The sequence below is a fragment of the Pleurodeles waltl genome, chromosome 10 (assembly GCF_031143425.1).
Source record: "Pleurodeles waltl isolate 20211129_DDA chromosome 10, aPleWal1.hap1.20221129, whole genome shotgun sequence".
Lineage (NCBI taxonomy): Eukaryota > Metazoa > Chordata > Amphibia > Caudata > Salamandridae > Pleurodeles > Pleurodeles waltl.
In genome coordinates this window covers 980,003,664-980,023,521 of record NC_090449.1, presented here as the reverse complement: position 1 = coordinate 980,023,521, position 19,858 = coordinate 980,003,664, and the positions used below count along the sequence as shown (strand labels likewise).

The 19,858-nt window shown below is 40.8% G+C and overlaps 1 protein-coding gene across 1 annotated transcript in view; it reads left to right on the top strand.

The window, feature by feature from the left end:
- The window catches only part of SCIN (scinderin), a 271,318-nt gene that overhangs the window by 38,197 nt on the left and 213,263 nt on the right, over positions 1-19,858 (top strand). Inside the window, exon 3 of the mRNA XM_069211821.1 lies at positions 12,267-12,428. Coding sequence (XP_069067922.1) covers positions 12,267-12,428 — 162 coding nt within the window. The remainder of the gene's footprint in view (positions 1-12,266; positions 12,429-19,858) is intronic.

Here is a 19,858-nt window from a genome sequence, read left to right as displayed (position 1 = left end):
AATCCCTGGCTGGGTCAGTTTGACAGTTGGACTGTTTGCACCTCTCTCTAGTCCAGGATACTGCAAAGTTGGTCCTGGAGAACCGGGTCTATGCCAGGTTTTTAGCATATCCACATTTAGAAAAAAGATGTTTCAGAAATCTACATTTTTCTAAATGTGGATATGCTAAAAATCTGCCATGGACCCGGCTCTCCGGACCGACTTTGCAGAACCCTGCTCTAGACAGTGACACAAAGGGAGCTGGGCTGTAGTCTGCATTTCCTGATGAGCCATCTGTGCTAGGAGGGAAGGGAGGAGTGGTCACCTACACCTGAAAGGGCTGGGCCTGCCCTCACACAATGTAGTCTCCAACCCCCTGGTGTGTGTCTAGGGCCCGGCCTGGGCAAGGCAGGATTTCACAAACAAGAGAAACTTTCCTTTGAAGTAAGCCTACTTCAAAGGGCAAAATGGGTATAAGAAGGTCACCCAAAACCACAAACTTTAGAACACTTCTGGAAACCAAGAGGAGCCTCTGCCTGGAGAAGAGCTGAAGAGCTGAGGAAGAAGAGCTGCCCTGCCAGTGATTGTGCTTTGTGGAGCTATCCTGCAGTTGCTGCTTCTGCCTGTACTAGAGGACTTTGTGTTGCCTTCCTTCTTGTGAAGATCTCCAAGGGCTTGATTTAGAGCTTGCCTCCTGTTGTTTGAAGTGTCAGGGACAGCAAAGACTTCTCTCTGCCAACACCTGGAGCCTCTGGAGAGACTCCTACTCTGCCAAGTGGTGCCCATCCAGTTCCTGGGACCCTGAGAAGAGAAGCTGGCAGCCCAAGAGTGAGAAATCCACGTACAGACCGCTGTGCGGGGAAAAGATCGACGCAACTCCAATCTGTGGCTGTAAAATTGACGCGCTGCTGTCTTCGCAGCTGAAAATCGACACTCACCTGCAAACGGAAGATTGATGCCCTCGGCTGGAGAAACGATGCGCAGCATTGCTGATGGAGACCGGTGAGATTGCAACCCGCAATGCGTGGTTTTTGGACCATTGTGCGGCTGCATTTCTGATGCAAACACCGCTGGGCGTGTAAAAATGATGCAAGGACTGCCTGGACTCGAGAGTGCTGACCAGATCGACGCATCGCTCTCCTGCGGAGAGAAGAAATGACACACGCCGACCCAACTAAAGGAGAAACAACGCAAGGTCTCGCTCATGAGTGAAATCGACGCATCGCAATCCCTTTTTAACACACACTCCCCCGTGCAGAGGTATTTTGGACGCACCCAAAGTACATTTTCACGCAACAGTACATGAAGACTCTTTTTGCTTTTTAATTGATAACTTGACTTTTGTATTGTGGATTTTTGTTGTTTTGGTCTTGTTTTGTTTAGATATATATTTTCTATTTTTCTAAACCTGTGTGGTGTCATTTTGTAGTGTTTTCGTTAAGTTACTGTGTGTGTTGGTACAAATACTTTACACCTAGCACTCTGAAGTTAAACCTGCCTGCTCGTGCCAAGCTACCAAGGGGGTCAGTGGGGGTTAGATGAGGGTGATTCTCCTTTACCCGGACTAGAGTGAGGGTCCTTGTTTGGACAGGAGGTAACCTGAATGCCCACCAAAGACCCCATTTCTAACAGTATTTAATATATTAAAAATGTATACAAACTAAAGAGTAATGGGAAGTATAGGGGATAAGGACCGACAAACTATATAGTTACACTAAATGTACACTAAGTACCGCAGCACTTATACTATTGGATGTTCAAGAATGTGTTTAACCAGAGTGACGAAGAATATGGAAGACACGGACCTACAAACTAACCAGCTCCCACAAACATAAAAACAAAAAACATAAGTACCTAAATCCAAATCAAAAACAATCATAATGGGCACTGCAAACAAACATATATAAAGAAATTTACCTTATGCTGTAAGCATCATGTCAGCGTGGCCATGTTCTGGAAGTGTCACTGCAATTTTGAAATTACCAGCAATAAATAAGAGTGTTCGTACCGCCAGGTGCGAAGAAGGACTACAGAACCTAGAAGAACTATAGCAGCTATGTTGAAACGTCCAATGCTCCATGTAAGACACAAAATAAGTTGAAAAAAGGCCACATAATTGTCAGAGTAGCAACCCTACGATACCATTAGATGTAACAAAGTCTCACCACGGCTAAATTTATGTATACTTATGCATAAGAAACATGGTAAATATAATGAACGCTAAACATGCATAAGTGGAGGAATGTACCTTGTAAATTAATGACCTTATATATTGTACATTACCTAATATGTTCATGAAACGTAGATATTCATGAAAATCAAACGGCGTAACCACGTTGCCGAAAATGTCACCACAATATCATGACTGCCGATACACATATTCTTACTGTTAAGCGCGAACAAGGAGCAGTCGAGCCCGAAATACATAGACGGCAAATTGAGATTTCCAATGGCCTATGTATCGATCCCTGTAGGCCCACTCAATGACAAAGTTAACGAAATGCGCCACCGTACTAGACACCTAAAGAAACACGATTCAAGACACACACATTCAACAAAGTAGGGCCAGGATAATCTATGGAAGAAAAAAAGTTTGACAATGTCTGAGATTAATAACAACATAACGTAAAATTATGTACATGGACCCTAAATTTAAATTAACAGAACAAATAAACAGAAACAAATAAAGATATATAGTATTATACAAGACCTCAATCGTTCCTAAATATGATCCGCAGAGGGCATGTCAGTGCCCCAAATATTAAACGTAAAACCCGAAAACAAGTACAGAAATAAATAAATATATGTGCAAACAATGGTCCCCTATAGATCATGCAGAATAACCAAGTGTGTATATAGTAAGATAAAGCATGACTGACCACAGAGATCAGGCCCCAACAGAGACAGTAGTAAAGGTACCAAAAATGCATATATACAAAGAGCATATGTACAGAGAATTTATGGTTGTGAAAACGAATCCAAGTGTAGTATGTCATAATAAACATTGCACCTTATTTTAAACATAAAACAACATCAAAAATAACATTTAGTGAAAGATTTTAGAATTGTAATCCATGAAGACTGGACCATGAAGAAAAGCATAGTAATAAATGCCACAAATAAATTGATAGATATGCATTATACTGCACAATAGTCAATCATTGTCACCAAAAAGACAAACAGTCTACATATCAAATATAATATCATAAACATAATAACCATCAAAAGGCCACTAATCTAGAAATGTATGTAATTATCTGTCAATATTGAGTCCCTTGTCTCCGTAATTTGATAATTCCTTTGGCCTCACATTTTCTAAGAGCCCCAATTCTGTCCCCGCCTCTCGGATGAGCTAAGACATGATTACTTTGTTATCTACTGAATTTGGGAAAACATATTAGGTATCCATATGTTCTTCAGACCTCATGTACTCCGTTGTCTTGTTGCACACGAACCCTTTCTTATTGTGATGTAATGTTCACATATAGTTTCAATTAGAATGTTGAACTGGAATTTCTCTGATCTGGCAGTTGTTGTCTGAGATGGAGAGCTGGTGATCTGACCCTGTTTCCTCTACAAATAAACAATTACTCCTGCGCGGTTGGAGAATTTCAAATCATTTCTCTCACTGATGTATAAAGAGTGATGGATTTCAATAAGAGCATCCTTATCTCTTCTTTAGTTGCAAAGCCTGAAAAGCAAGTCAGTTCTCCTTGAATGCTCATTGGGCTAGTGTGTGTGACAAAGCAGGAAAACAACAGTACGTTTAAATAAATACAGGAAGTTCTGTGCCAAGAGAAGTTTAAAATAGAATACACAGTGAAAAGAATAAATAGAACAAAAATTAAAATAGCCATGATGATGAAAAATTAAGATTATCATAGGAAAGAAAAGGTGTCAAAGGGGATAATGATAAAGTCTGATACAGAAGTGTTATGCGACAATGCAACTAAGTTAGGCTCACTCTTGGGGTTTTTTTGTCAGCTTGTCTGAGAGTTTGTTGAATGGAAAGTTGTACTTTCTGACTGAAAATAATGTTCTCTTTAAGCTAATTCCTGTGGGCTGAGCTAAGAAATTGTGTCCATAGAACCGGTACCAGGTCTGGGCATGGGTGCTATGAAGTCCTAGGGAATCTGATGCACAGACATGTAGAAGTTCCAACTGGGTAAAAGAGCCAATAATGGATGTAGTTTGATGTCACATCCTCTGATTAGGGATGTAGTCTTTTCAGTGTCTACCTTAATGGGTCCACCCATAATGTGAAGTTTGAGATATTGCTGTCTAGCTCAGATATGTCCAGGTCTAATGGTTGGTGACCCAGTTATAGCAATAAGATACATAATATCTCCTCAAAGTGCATTAACCTGGTTTCTTTGAAATTGCCTTCCTGTTCAATGCCTGAAATATCACCAGCTTGAAAATTCAAAATGGGTGAATAAGTTTCAACAAAACTGACTTGCTGAGTAATGCTTCATGGCTGGTTCCAGATTAACCCAGCCTAAATGGAGAACCTTCTCTCTAGGCAGCCACATTCCTGGTTCCAGAGCACTCTTGGCTTTTTGGCATCAAGGCCAAGGTCCAATTGGTGTCATTATATGGGTTAGAGAACTATTTCTTTCTCAGTACCTGTGAGTAAGTCCTGGATCCAAAAAGTCAAGCAGAGGTAGGAACCCTCTTTCTGTGTTACACTGACAGGAATCCCTCTTTCTGTGTTGCAGAATATCTTACAAAATTACCAATATCCTCTAAGAATAAAGGAAAAAAGACATATAGCTTTACATACTTAGCTAATAATAACCATGAATGTCAACCACTATCAGTACAAATAAGCACCATCAACCAGTGTGGGTATACACAATATAAAGATATTAAAGAGAGCTAGTTCCCATTCAAGCAACAAGGGTACAACAGAATCGTTCTCACTCTTTTTTGTCACACAGTGAGGAATGCTTACCAAAACAATGTCACCATCTACAATGTTTATAATATTCCACATTTCAAAAGCAGCATCTACTATTGACTGTCAATCCCTCATCTGTTAACACGTGATCATTTTGAGAGCACAGTACATCGCAGTGGAATTTTCAATAAACATGGGAGATCTCTCGACCGATTGGACTTCTACCACCTAACAGTTCTGCTCATTTCCCTTTAAAAGTGTTCTTGCACACTCTGTTGTCAGCACAGCAGAATGCCACACAGAGCAGAATGCTTAGAGTCTCTGTGTATGACCCCAGGTGAATCAGCTACATGGTAATAGAGCTCTTCAGTATAAAAAAAGGGGGTTGGCCACAGTCGAATCAACTACTTCTACACATCTCCTTTGTATTGTATACAATCTGATAAAGACCTTGGCCCTTGCAAATATAGAACTCATTAGCAGATCTTAATGGAGATGTTGCCCATTCCAAGAGAAGTAATTTCTACATTATCTTACTTTAGCTACAAAAAGCACACTATATCCTGTGTTTCATAATTCAAAAAATGAAATAGTTAATCAAAATGGAGGCCTTATTTACTAACATGGTTCCATGCTGTGATCTATGCATGTGGAGATCTCCACCTAAACCTAGTCAGATATCTTCTCATGGATCGCACTCACTTAGATTTGGAATTACAGTAGTTATTACATGTAGTTATCTCAAGCAACTATAACTCGTGCTGTAAAAGTGCCTATAACTTGAGTACTTTCCATGCAGTGCTATTTAGCTCACGTATTGCACCACTCATAACGTGCTATGACAGCATTGATGGAATCAATGCTATATCTGAAATGACATCATTTATGACATCACTGCATGGCGGGTGTGCAAGTTAAAGTTACTTTTGGGTGAGAGTATGCATATTTGTAGTATTTGCATTGCATGACCCAAACTAAAAGGCAGTGGAGCGCTGTACACAGTTAAAGGCAACCATTCAGCCATGTGTGATAGGAGAGGAGGCTGTGTTCAGAGAGCAGAAGTATATTGTTGCTCCATTGTCGCTTACTGTTCTTTAAAGAGGTGCTCACCCCACAGTTTTCATTGGAATCTAATTGTGTGTATTGGTTTCAATTAATGCGTTTAGTTATTTGGCAGAATGTTCTCTGTATTTTTTCCCCCTGGGAAATAATCTAATATGCAGAAAACCATATACAGTAACTGGACCGAGGGGCACCCACATGTAACTGGCCAACTGGAATGTTGCCAGAAAGGGTACTAATAAATATTAACTAACTTGCTGAACCTAAGTCACGAGCGGCATAGTAAAGGTGCCCTGGGCACTAATGCAATCTGGTGCCAAGGCCGCCTGTCCTCAGGTTACCTAGTAAACGGCAACCATAATAAGGATGCAGTGCCTCCCCCTCAGATTCCTGGGCCCAGGTGCAACTGCACCTGCTGTGGCTGCTGCATTATTGCTGGCTACACCTTTGTCTCAACAGTAGGTTACATATCATTATACAGACTCCTATGCTGAACTCACTTTATGCTTAATAATTTGGCCTTTCTCCATCCTCTGTCTTATCAAAGAGAAAATTCCCACCAATATAAGGAATGCAAATGTAAAGTGTCTTACTGACTGAATACTTATGTTGTTCTATTTGATAGTCTAATGAAAGCAGTAGTAGCAGATGGGCAATTGCCAGACTTTAAATCCAGGTTTCTTAACATGCACAGTCCTACAGAGTCACTTGAGCTCTTCAGTATTCGTGCAAGGGGGGTAATGATGAGTTCTTGCAACTTTCACATCCTTTACACTGGCCTGTAGTTCACTTTCGAAATGAATGTGGACATCTTTCACAAAGGATTTTGCAAAGGTCTTACCATATCACTTCCCTGTCCGCTGATGTTGAAACTCTTGGTAATGCCCACGAGCTACACAGCAGAAACCACCTACAATACCCACTTCCGTTTTACCTAACAAATTATGTCAGTGACATTTGAAATAGGCTTGTCAAAATCCAATGTATTCTTTATAAATGTCAAGAAGTAATAAATGCGCATTTTAATCTCGTAGTTAGTAAATGGTAGTGCAGCCCGCCATGCAAAGAGTTGCATACTGTTACTGCTCTTTTTAATACATTTAATTCGGCCACATTCTGTAAACATGTAGTATTTAAAAGGCCACTTGAAGGTGAAAGGTCCAATACTGCATTAGCCTTCGCCATTAAACCTTCTTCATTAAGCTTACCACCCACCTGATGCTACCAGTTCCCTTCCTCCTTGAACCCACTGGTTCTACCAATCACTTCTCTAACGCCTTTCTGCACCCTCCTGTGATGCTTCTTCTTTCTTCCGCTAGTACCCCAACCTTCATTTACAAAAATCTCAAAACTTTTATCTTGTTCCTAGACTACCAGTCTGACCTTCAGTCTCATAGACCTACCCGTCCTCAATTGCTTCCTGAACACTCTTGTCTAGCTCTGCCATCTTGGATCTGCTTGCATCCCGCTTCGGACCTATCAGTTCTACAAGCCTATTGGCTCACTGTGAAGCACAGTGAGCCAATTGGCTTTGAAGAACTGAACTGATAGGACATGCTGACTTGTTGTGCAAAGGGCCGCAAAAAATCCAAGTTGAGCCCCAAGAGGGAATCTCACTTGCTTTGCCTTTCCCAATATTGGCTGATTTGAATTGAGCTTCGTCGAATTTCACTTAATTTGCTTTGCAGATTTTGCACGAAATGCCCCCCTAAAATCTGCCAATTTATGCAAAATACAAGTCCGACTTTTTGTGCAACTTCGTAGCTTGAAAATCGTCCTCAGGTCTATATTGAACATGAGAAGGTATTTCATGCTAAAAAATAAAGCGTTCAATTATGTGTGACGCGAATTACAACTGTTCATGCTCTGTTTGTTCTCCTTGTTCTCGCGCTATTGCTATTTGTTTGCTCTTGAATGACATCTCTATTGCGCGGTGTGGCATAATTGTGTGATCCTGGGCATTTTGTGTAACAAAGCCATGACGCAGGAGTTGCTATAGGACATCATTTTTAATGCTAAACGTGCTCAATACTGACTTTGAGTGCTATCTGCAAGCACAGGCTGGCTGTTAAAATGCAGGCATCACTTTTAGGTAATCTTAGATCTATCTTGACATTTACTAGCAAATAAAATGTATTTTCGCAGCTGTCAGTTCAGAATGTATACATTGTTTGAAGCAGGACTAAAAAGTACCATAGTCAAATAAAGAAAAAGAAATCCCAAGTTTAATTTCTGCTCTTCATCTAGCAACCCTAAAAAAATGGTGGACTCAATATATATTATATTTATTTGCCAGACGGATTTATTGGAGCTGCTTAAAACACGACACTAAAATGCATTTCAAAAGAAAACAAAAAGAGTTTAGACTATAAGGTTCCTCTCCTGTGTAACTAATGAGCTCTTTAGTTGCGAAAGACTCAGGTCTGCATAAAACACCAAAACAAGTATTGGCAAAACTCTTAGAGCTCACCTTTGTGACGAGAGTGCAAAGCTATTGACGTTGCCAATGCTTGTTTGTAAAGCATTGTGTTAAAATATATAAGAAAACATATTTCAGAATACTGGAAAAAGAGCAAACATATATTTTAAGGTATCTCAAAACTGTAAAACAAATTCAATATCTTCAGATTTTCTAAATAACGATTTATTTTTCAAACAGTTTCCTCTCAAGAATCTCTGTCCCACGTTCAAAAGGAATAAGGAAGTTGAAAGGAAAATATTTGCCCATACCTAATTTACTTTCACCAGGACTCAGAACTGTAACATGCTCCTGCCATTTGGTCCTCTGCAGTAGCAGGGAGCAAATTTATAGGGTTGAACGAAAATGACATTTCCTTTTCAGTCATGCTAATTACTCATTCTGCATCACCCACCATTTGAGAAAGTGCAGGACCCAGCACCTATCCAACGCCGTAAATGTTTTTCTGTGCCAAGACCTAAAATGTTGTGCCATATTTGCAATGCAGGAGATAAAACAAAAACAACAATTGAAGTCTGCTCTATAGTCGCATCCTGGGAAAAAATACAACGTGAGGGGGATGGTTATTTGACGGAGGGGGGTGCAACACGTGCATCTACCCAAAATGTGAGTCTTGAAAGGATACAAGTCAGCCAATCAAAGGCTGATAAAGAATCTATGCTGTAGATGAGGTAAAACAAGAAGAAGAAGAACACAAGCCATTCAGTAAAAAGGAAGGAAATAAAATTGAATAAAAGGCCAATATTTGTTATGCAATGGGCGGGCTCTAAGTCCACTGTGTTTGTGATGAGCACAAGAGGATTCCACCTTCAGACAGATATCTTGTAGGTGAGTTAAAAAGATCAACAAGTAAAAGTCAGGTTTTGAGCAATTTTCAAAAAGTGGGTAGAGAATGCCACACTTAAGAGAATATGGCTTATGGCACTTGTGTTTGGCTTCAAGATTGTCTTTGGACACTGTTCCTTGATTCGGTCACACACTTTTCTTTGAATCAATAATGAGGCCATCCTGAGACGTCTAAGTGAAATAATTTCTCTGACTGACGTTATAAACGCTAATGTACAGAGATCTTTACTTTAGTACTGATACACTTTACAAAACCTGCTCACCTACTCTGCAGCATGGATTTGATGCTGGTAATTTTGCTAGTGTTTTTAGGAATAGTTGGAAGGGAAGAACAGCTATTGCTGAGCAGGGCAATGAAAATCTATATAATTTAGGGCCAGATGTGGTCTTCAGATTTGCAAACCATGGATGTGTAATCTGTACACCAACTGGTTTGTGAATGGAAACACATGTTACAATCTGACCTATGTTCTATAAGGTCTCATTAAACATTTTTCATTCGCAAAGGGACTCAAAACAACCTGTCTAATGATTATTAATTGGGAGGGTCACAATTTGCGCCACCCAGCACAATTGACAGCTTTGCCAGGGGAAGCATGATTCAAGTTGATATTGTTTTACAATGATGATCATTAAATCTATTTTGTAGTATTTCAAAAAAGCCAAACATAGGTATATTCTCAGATGTCCTTGATATGCCAATTTGATATCACAATAGCTTTTTTCAATGACAGGATGGTTCTGTCATTCAGCCCTTGTGGAACAGAATGATTTCACAATGGTTTAATGCCATTGGTTTGGTTTCTTCTAGACGGCATACTTGTTCATCACATCTTTATATTAAAAACATTTTATGCTTGAGTTGAGGTTGAGACACAAAATACATAGGCCCATGTTTGTGGGTTTTGTGGCCCATGGCAGCCGAGCAAGTCACCTTGCTGCTCTGCATTAGGGCAGGAATGTGTTGTATTCATCCAATATGGTGCATTGCCGTCCTTTCCCCCTGCACTGGTACTATTTTGCCAGCCTACCACCCTTGCATCATGGTGAAATGGTGCCTGGGTTGCATGCAGGATTGTTTTTGTGCAGGTAGGGAGATCTTCCTGCACAAAAATAATCCTGAGAGGAGAAATTAAGATATTTCTCCTCATTACCCGATGCCTGGGAAGACGTATCGTTTTGGCACTTTTCCAGGTTTACAAATTCTTGTAAATCTGGGAATGTGTCAAAATCCCAGAATGTTCCGTGGGAGCACCCACGCAACACCCATAGAAATGCTACCTTGGTGCAGAGTACTGTAATGCAGTGATTTGCTCTGCATTAGATTACTCGAGATTTATGAAGCCATGCATGTCCACGCGCAAGGTGGCCTTGTGTGGCTTGATAAATCTCACTTCAGGTTTGCGTTGTTCTTGCACCACGTTTCGTTTTGCAAAACTGATTCAAACCATGCCATAAATATGGCCCATAGAGTTCTATGACTGTGGGTTGGAAAACCGTGATAAAGGGTCAAAGGTAGGGGACAAAAGGAAAAACTAGTGTGTGGGTAGGGGACAATAGGAAAAACTAGTGTGTGATTTGTAATGTGGTATGTAATGCACTATGCAACTGTGCTTATGTTCTTTGTCAGCTGCACATGATTAAAAAATCCACGTGATACAAGTGTGGGAATTTAGAACTAAACTGTTGGACATTCAATTGCAACCCCATGAAACGCTACAAAATTACAAGTTTAGACTTTTTTCCATTACCCATTTCCCTTACTATTTCACAGTAGTGTTTGTATTTTGCATAATGTGACAATAAATATCAGGTACGTGTAAAGATGACTGTTAAAAGAGCTTTCCAACTTGAATTATTAGTGACATTATTTGTATTTCAATTTTGTAATGATTTAGTATGCTTTGGCCATACCATACAAATTGCACTGAGAGCACAAAATCCATTGCAAACTTGTTTGTAACATCAGAGCAATGTTGACAGTATGGGTGTGTGCACACATGTGCATAGCCAGTCAAGAGGGCAGAAAGAGATAGTCAGGATATGTATTTATCATTACGGGGCTACTACGATCTGGTCTGAATAGACACAGTGACCCTCACAACTCCCATAAACAAGCTAGACATGGTCGTTCTTTATTGTACATCAAAATTAAATCTGATCACGAACCCGCCTTCAGTACAATATACACTCCCACATTTATCTCACTCTAAAAGGGTCACAGAAATTGTGTGCTGCACCACACAGTGTTTTTCCTTTCAGTGGTAACTATTGTAGTAAATCTGTTTTAGGGTGGACAAGGGAATGTATTATGTCCAGCGTTTATAAAGATGTCAGAGGAGACATTTCTGCATGAGGATCTTGTTTTCTTTGTGGATAAACACGTTAAATATTTAGTGCAAATGGAATAATGCTTTACCTTTAGGCGTGTGGAAATGTACACTTGTTATATTTCCAGCTGCGTTCATGTTACAGGTGCAATCGCTCCAAGGATTCTATACGAACTTCTAGAAAGTCAAAAATGTTCTCAAAACATAGACATAAATCTTCAAATGTATTATAAGTGTTACTTTTTTATGAATCGCTATTAAATAATAGTTGAACGTGTGTGTTTTTTCCTTATTGACGAAAACTGGAAGAGAGCCCCAATCATCTCGGACCTCCCCATCTTTAGGTATAAACTCTGGTTGATGATTATTTACCATTTGTTACACTATCCTGGATGAAATGCAGTGAGGTGCAGGGAAAATGGGTGAATCTTCTCATTTCATAGAAACGTATTCACCATAGTGAAGCTGCCGTTGACCCATAACAAAAGACAGATGACGTTATCTTTTCTGCTTTAATGACCTTGCACAGAACAGACAAATTGCTGATTTCACCAGAATTTTCACCAGTCAAATATATAAAATAGCTTAATGTGTTAAAGATTTATCTTCCATGAAGATGCCCAAGAATTGTTTTTCTTGTAACTAAATATTTATTTTACCCCCTTTTCAGGCAGGTGGTGTTGCATCGGGGTTTACCCATGTAGTAACAAATGACCTGAGTGCCAGAAGGCTTCTTCATATTAAAGGCAGGAGGGTCGTCAGGGCCACAGAGGTCCCCATGGGGTGGTCCAGCTTCAACAAAGGCGACTGCTTCATCATTGATCTCGGAACCGTAAGTGTGCACACAAAAACTAACACCCCGCCTTCACATTTAATTTCAAATTCTGCTGCAAAGCCTAACTCATATTCTGCTCAAGGTTCTGTAATTGCTAAAGAAAGGTAATATATCAAGCCATCTTTCTAATCATTATGCTGTTTTGTTGTCAGAGTAAGAAATCATCCTGACTTATAGCATGCATTTAGACTTTTAACTGAATGTATAGTGCTAGTAACACATTGTATGGACAGAATACACTTCCCTTTCCCCATCATTGACGGACTGAACGTCAGTACGGAGAGTTCCTCATTTATTATCTATCATTCTATGCCTATTTTTACTCAGCTTCCTCCTAGCAGGTTTCAAAGGTAGCTCTTAGAGAACTTGATTAATTATTAATTGCGTTTCGTAGATTTGGCAAGAGGTTTTATGGCATAGTGTATTTAGTAGAAATCTACTGAGACATCCTCTTCCTCACGTATAGGATACAGACCATAAATGCAACTAACACTATTTTATTATCTGTTCCTGTCCTAGGCATTAGCAGATACAATTGACTGTACTTTGGATGCCCTCATTGTGAGCACATCACTGACTGCAGCCTTTTAGGACCTGTTTTGGCAGTGCCTGCATCCTTTTTAAAGTAAAGGAGACAATAAAACGTTAGGTGACTCCCACGGTGTGCATCTGTCGGGGGGGGCGGGGGGTGGGGGGGTTGCATTAACCCACGAGGCTGTGTTAGCATTGCGTTTTATGCCCTAATTGGCTGTAGCGTCATTGCTTTGATGGTGCCTACTAGAGGAAGCCACCTCTGCTTTTGAAATTGATGGACACAGTACTGTCCAATTAGCATCAGGCCCATCTCAATTTGCTAGACAGCTTATCCCACTGACATACAGGTTTAGGCCTCGCAAAGAGAAGGAGATATGTTTGATTTATGATTTGGGCAAGACAGAGAGAAGAGTAGATCAAATGGAGGGGATGCTGCAGGTAGGAATAGTGATTCAATTTTTTTGATCTGGTTCCAATCGTTGACCTTTCTGACTTTCTTGCTTCCTGATAGTCCTGTGGAGGCAACGCACCTCTGTTTATTTGGGGTCATATAAGTCCAGTAATTTTCCACCCTGTTGTTATGACTAGTAAAATAGAAGAGGGGATAGCCAACTGTATTTTTTAATTTAACATATCTAAAAAGTAATAGTCTTTGGCTTAAATGGACAGTCCCTAACTTCAAAGTAACTTTTCTGCAATCATTCTTGGAGAACCTTTTGAAGCCATCTTGATATTCAACGTCTTTAAGTCAGATACAACTATTGCACCAAATAGATGCAATTAATAAAAAATATTCGTTCCACTCTCTAACATCGAACAGATTATGTAAAATCCTGACATGAAATCTGTGCCTTCTTAATGGATGCTGCGATTTAATTCCTAATTAATTACTGAATTACTGCACCGGCATTTAATATTTGGATGTATGCAAAATAGTAAGAAGACTGATGGTTGTGTCGTTACTGACCTGAAAAGAACTGTGTTTTGTCTTGGTAACTCAAATGGCTCCCAGTTTTTTCCAGGGCTACTGTAACATTTCTGTGCTAGTCTTTATATGCTAGTTTGGTCTCGGTCTTACATACATGACTTCCTAGGTGAAGAAATCCTCGTATTCTGGAATAAGAACAACCCTTGCTGCTTCACTCTTTGCTGAAGTCTGATAAAGAAGACCTGTTAGTTGCTTTGCAAGACTTGGACTTCTTTGTGTATTTCTGATGAGACCTTTGTAAGGCAAGACTATTGGACCTTCACTTATCGTGTGACCTCGGTGTTGTACAGTATTAACAGCAGGAGTAATATGGACATTCAGGGATATTTACAAAGGAACCATGACAGTAAGTTATATTTCAGTGATCCAGGGGAAAGTAAAAAACAAAAACTCAGTCTTTTGTAGGTAGGAAGAAGGTAAAGAGAGTGTGTCTTGAGATCATTCTGGAAGTGCTGACGCGGTGGCTGGTGTCCAGGTTGTAAACACAAGTAGAAGTCATGAAGTTACGTGAGCACGGTAGAGGCTGAGAAATGAGAAGCTGCCATGTGGGGATCCAGATTTCCACATTCATATCTCACTAGGAAAATAGAGATGGGATCTGAAATCTGCTGTGGGTTGTCTGGATGAACGAAATTATTCTGGACTGTACAATTACCTACTCAACATTAATGTAATAAAAGTAATCTTTTCTGGGACCACACTGGCTTCTCTATCAACCCTCTCTTAAAAGTATAGTACATTTCTGCAGCAGCTGTTTGAGTACTAGCTAGAAAGAGCAGTTTTCACATTTCATTTAGTTTTTAAGTCTTTGGTGCACTCAAGGACGCTGCATAACTGTATCACGCAAATTAAAGCCCATTGTTCCTGAATCTACTGTTTATTCCCGTTCGATTAGACTCACAAATAAAATTCATGACGTTTGTTTGCTACAGAAGGTGAACTGTCAGCACAGTGTTGCAGAGGCTGTTTTTCCTGTAGCGAGTTTAGCGTTCTTGCCTGGAGGAGCAGGCATACAAAAAAGTCCATGAATATGCATAAGGTTTAATTTGAGAGCCTTTAAAATACTGGAGTTATGCATGCTGCCTCCCTGGTAAGGAAAAACAGGTACCCAACACACAAGAACATTTGGGTGCCACTGGGTATTTATAATTAGGTCAACGTGCTTTGAAGTAACTATAAACCAGTGCTCTCACCATGCACAGCTAATTACCCCACATATAACATCACTCATGACATGCTCTATACCTCCATTGATAACATCACTGCTACATTTGAAACAACATTATTGATAAAAAAAACTGTGTATGGCAAGGTCACGAGTTATAGTTAACTGAGCAAGAGATAACTATAAGTGGTGAATTTCAGTATTTTTTTTAGCTTAAAACTAGGCCTGGCCTAAACTTACGGAGTTTCACTCCGAAGAATTCCATGGAGTTTCACTCAGCTTTACATAAAAACTCTGCAAGATGCCGCAGAGTTCCATAACCGGGCTGAATCGGACACATCACGCTGCTTGCACTGATTTTTAACCCTAGGAGCTTGTTCTGCCCTGTAAAATCATTTGGACAGCTCCGTGTGGCATGCAAGATAGCCCTGCTTCTTTCTGCTACTCAAGTAGATTTTCTGCTCAAGCAGCAGCTTTCTCAATGTGAATGGTCGCAACCTGCCATGACTGAATCGGGAATGTCACGCTGCTTGCACTGATTTTTGACCCTAGGAACTTGTTCTGCCCTGTAAAATCAGTTTCAACAGCTCCATGTCGCGTGCCAGAAAGCACTGCTTCTTTCTACCGCTCGATTAGATTTTCTACTTAAGCAGCAGCTTTCTCAATGTGAATGGTAACGACCTGCCACTGAGAAATTTCATCGGGAGGTGTGCTACCAACCAAAAATCCCACTTGTGGATACACATTCTCGCTCACACTCTGGAGCTTACCTTTGGCAAGCAGCTTGGGAGAAAAAACTGTGCTGTGCGGTGGTTGGCAGAGTTATGCCAGAAATATACACTCCAAGCAGAATGTGGAGTGCGCAAAACTCCTCTAATTCCACCGGCGGAGAGGAATTTTTCACCGACCCCTATTTAAAACATTATGTTGTCACCAAAATGAGAGATTTAGTTAAAAGACACATAGGAACAGCTGAATGATCCACAGTTCTACAAGAAGAATACTGTGGCCAAATACTGGGAGACAAACTGAGAATTTGATAAAGAGTTAAACGAATGGAAAGATCAGGATCTGTTATGCTGGGATGAATATAGATTCCTGAAGCAGGGCCCCCTTAAATTACCTATTTTCTAGTTAATCCCTAAAGTGCACAAACATATAGCAACCCATTAGGTCGCGCTATAACTGCCACCCAAGTAGCATGTTTGAGAATGTTTCTAGATACACGGACGTCTTCTTAAATTCAATAGTAGCCAATCCACCACCCTACATAAAAGACACTGCAGATTTCTTACTTAGAATTTCTACTGTAAAGTTGGAAGAAGACATACAGCTGATGACACTTAATGTCACATCATTATGTACGAGTAATAGACATAATAATGATTGGTTGAAGGTAGTGACCCATTTTATGAGAGCTAGGCCTATCAGGTGATATGAGCATAACAAAATGTTTCTCTAGATGGTAGGATGGTGTCTGACAAAAAACATCTTTATATTTGATGGAGAAAGTTTTCAGCAACTAAGAGAAATGGTGATTGGCACCTGCTTCGCCTTCAACTATTTGAATCTACATATGGGCTAGTGGGAGAAGCAGGTGGATGGGGATGAAATAATGAAAACATGGATGAAGCAGATTACACTATAGGAATGGTTATAGATGATTTATTTGTGATATGGAAAGGCAGCAAGGCAGAAGAGGACCTTTGTATGAAAGAAATAAACAACAACAATTTAAAATTGGCTTTTACCAGCTAGATGAGGGAAAGGGAGTTTGAGGTCCTGGATCCATTAGTAAGAGTAGATGCACAGAGATAAGTGTCAATACTATATCTAAAGCTCATGGTGGGCAACAGCATTCTACATGCTCAAAGTTTTCACTCAGTGCCACTTATTAAGAGTATACCTTTTAGTGAGCTCTACAGAGCCAGAAGAATATGTAGTGCGAATGAGGAATATCATGAAATAGAAGGCGAATAGTAACCAAATTCAAAGCAAGAGGTTACAGTGGTAATATCCTGGATGCAGCCTCCAAAAGAGCAGGACAGTGTACACACAAAACAGCATTATTTACAACAACAAAGAGAAAGAGATAAGAAAGGAACACAGGTTTATCACAACATACAATTGCAAACATTTGAGAGTAATGACTGCCCTCTGTAAACATTGGTACTTTATTAGAAGTGACCCTGTAATTGACCAGGATATTCCTAGGAGACCCCTCTTTGTTATAGATGTGCTCAGTCAGTGCAAGATCACCTAGTGAGGAGTGATTTTAGAAATGATCAGAAGAAATTGACATGGCTTTTCCATGGAGAGAGGTTTGTGAAATACAATAAATGCAAGGCATGACAGCGTGAAGTGAAAGCTACTACAATTTAAACAACATTCAAGAAGAACATCAAGGTTAAGGGTAGTTTGACCTGTAAAAGTACATAAGTGGTATATCAATTGATGTATACCAATTGATGTGCCCCTGTCCAAAAACCTATATGGCTAGAATTATGCTGCCTGTACTTAAACGAATTTTGAAACATTTGAGGGTGATTAAGAATGGTGATTTTAGATACCCAGTTGCTAGACATGTTAGCCATTTTCAAGTTGGAGAGGGGTCCAGTTAAGATGTAGTGTCTTGTGAGAAAACAGAGCTGATTGCAGAGGCCCCATAACTTTTTGCCCCCATTTTCCACTTTTTGCTGGTGTTTTCCTGACTTTAAAGGTGCCCTGGGTACTGCTAACCAGTCCCAGGGCCTGTGCTCTGTGTAAAATGGATATGCAAATTAGGCTAATTATAATTGGCTAAGTAAACCTACCTATAAGTCCCTAGTATATGGTAGGGCATGTAGGTTTAGGGACCACAGCATAGGTGGTGCACACCTAGGTGCATTGCTGAGGTGCCCAGTGTCATTTTAAAAGCAAGCCTGCCTTGCTGGCTGCTTTTAAATTAAAGTTATATGCAAATTCGACTTTGGAATTAAAGGTACTTCCAAAGTCTTAAACTACCTTATTTTTACATATAAGTCACCCCTAAGGTGTGCCCTATGTGCCCCTAGGGCTGGGTGCCATGTAACTATAAGCAGGGACTTTATAAAAATAGATTTATAAGCCCTGGTGAGGTAAAAACAGCCAAATTCGTTTTTCCCTCATTGAAGTAAATGGCCTTCATAGGCTAGAATGGGCAGACTTTATTTTAAATTTTAAAGTCTCCTTAAATGTTACATACCAAGAATTTGGTATCAAATTGATTGTTGTAATAAATCCCACAACTTCCAGTTGTTGGATTTAATATAACTTGTCCAGGTAAAAAGTTTAGACTTTACCTAAAAAGTTGCCAATTTCAGCTCTGCATTGTTTTTGCTGCTGTGCTCTGATTGGCCAGCCTGCAGCAGCTTCTGCCAGGCTGCCTTGATAAGGTGTGAAGTGGCCAGACTTCACACAAAGGAATGTGCTTGGGGGAGAGAATCTCCCCTCAGCAGATGGTGAGGCAGGAAGGGGGAGGGCTGCCAAACTGGTCTTCAAAGGCAGAGAAGGACATTTGCAGCACCCAGCAACACCCCCACATCCTGCAACCCCAGACAGCTAGGTGCCCCCTTGATTAGATTAGGAGAGGGCAGGAGAGGGGTGTGTTTATGATTTTTAGCCACACCAGTGGGTGGGCTCAGCCAGATGTAACCTCCAAAAATCAGATTCATCCATGTTGGATTTTTAGAGACTGTTGCCTTCTGGGATGGATTTTTGCCACACTTCCCAGGAAGTGGTCATCACAGGGGGACGACCCTGTCCCTGATTGGAGAACCAGGGCCCCCCTGCTTTTCACCCAGGAGCAAGGATAAAACTGGCAGACCTGCACCTGGCAGACCTGCACCCACACCTCAGATCCCCTCCAGAATTCAACAAGAAAGGAACTAAAGAAGAAGAAGGACTGCCCTGCTGGACCCCTGGCCTGCACCTGGACCCTGCACTCAGAAGGACTGCACCAGCTGCACACTTGGGCTTCACCACAAGAAGGACTTTGCCTGGCTTCAACTGGTTCAAGGAGGGACTCCCTGTTTGCTACAGGTGAAAAATTGCTAAACCAGAGACCCCTGCACCAACTCCTGAAGAAAGCGACCAGCTGACCACTGTCCAGTGGCCAAAAAGGAGTTTGCGCCAGGTGCATTCTGGGAGTTGAAGTCCGCACCCCCCAAGGACCATCACAGAACTTCTGGACCCTTGGGGTGAGCTGTGGACCCCAAAAGAACCTTAAAAGAACATCTGGGTGAAGCCCCAGAAGTTTGGAAAAATTTGAGAATTTTTGGAAAAAAGCTCCAGAGAGGGACCGACCCGCCGCGGAAATTCTAGCCGGCTTGCCTCAACCGCGACCCGGCCTGACTTCGTGGTTCGTCACGGTAAAGAAAAACATCCAAAAAAGAGACTAAGTCCGAACGTAAAAAGTTGACCGGGACCTCCCAGCCATCATATCCGAGAAGGGCTCCATGGACGTCGGATCAAGATCCAGGTTTACCCCGGTCAAAGGATTTTCATCTCGAAAAAACGACTAAGTCCGAAGGTAAAAATCACCACCGAGGAAACCGACTTCGCGTATCCGGACAAGGGCTCCAGGAGGTCGGATTCAATTGGCAGGTTCGTCCCGGGGAAGAAAAACATAAAAAAAAAGACTAAGTCAGAAGGTAACTTTTTAACAGAGGCCTCCCGCGACTTGTAGCCGAGCAGGGCTCCATCGCGGTCGGCCTGAAAGTT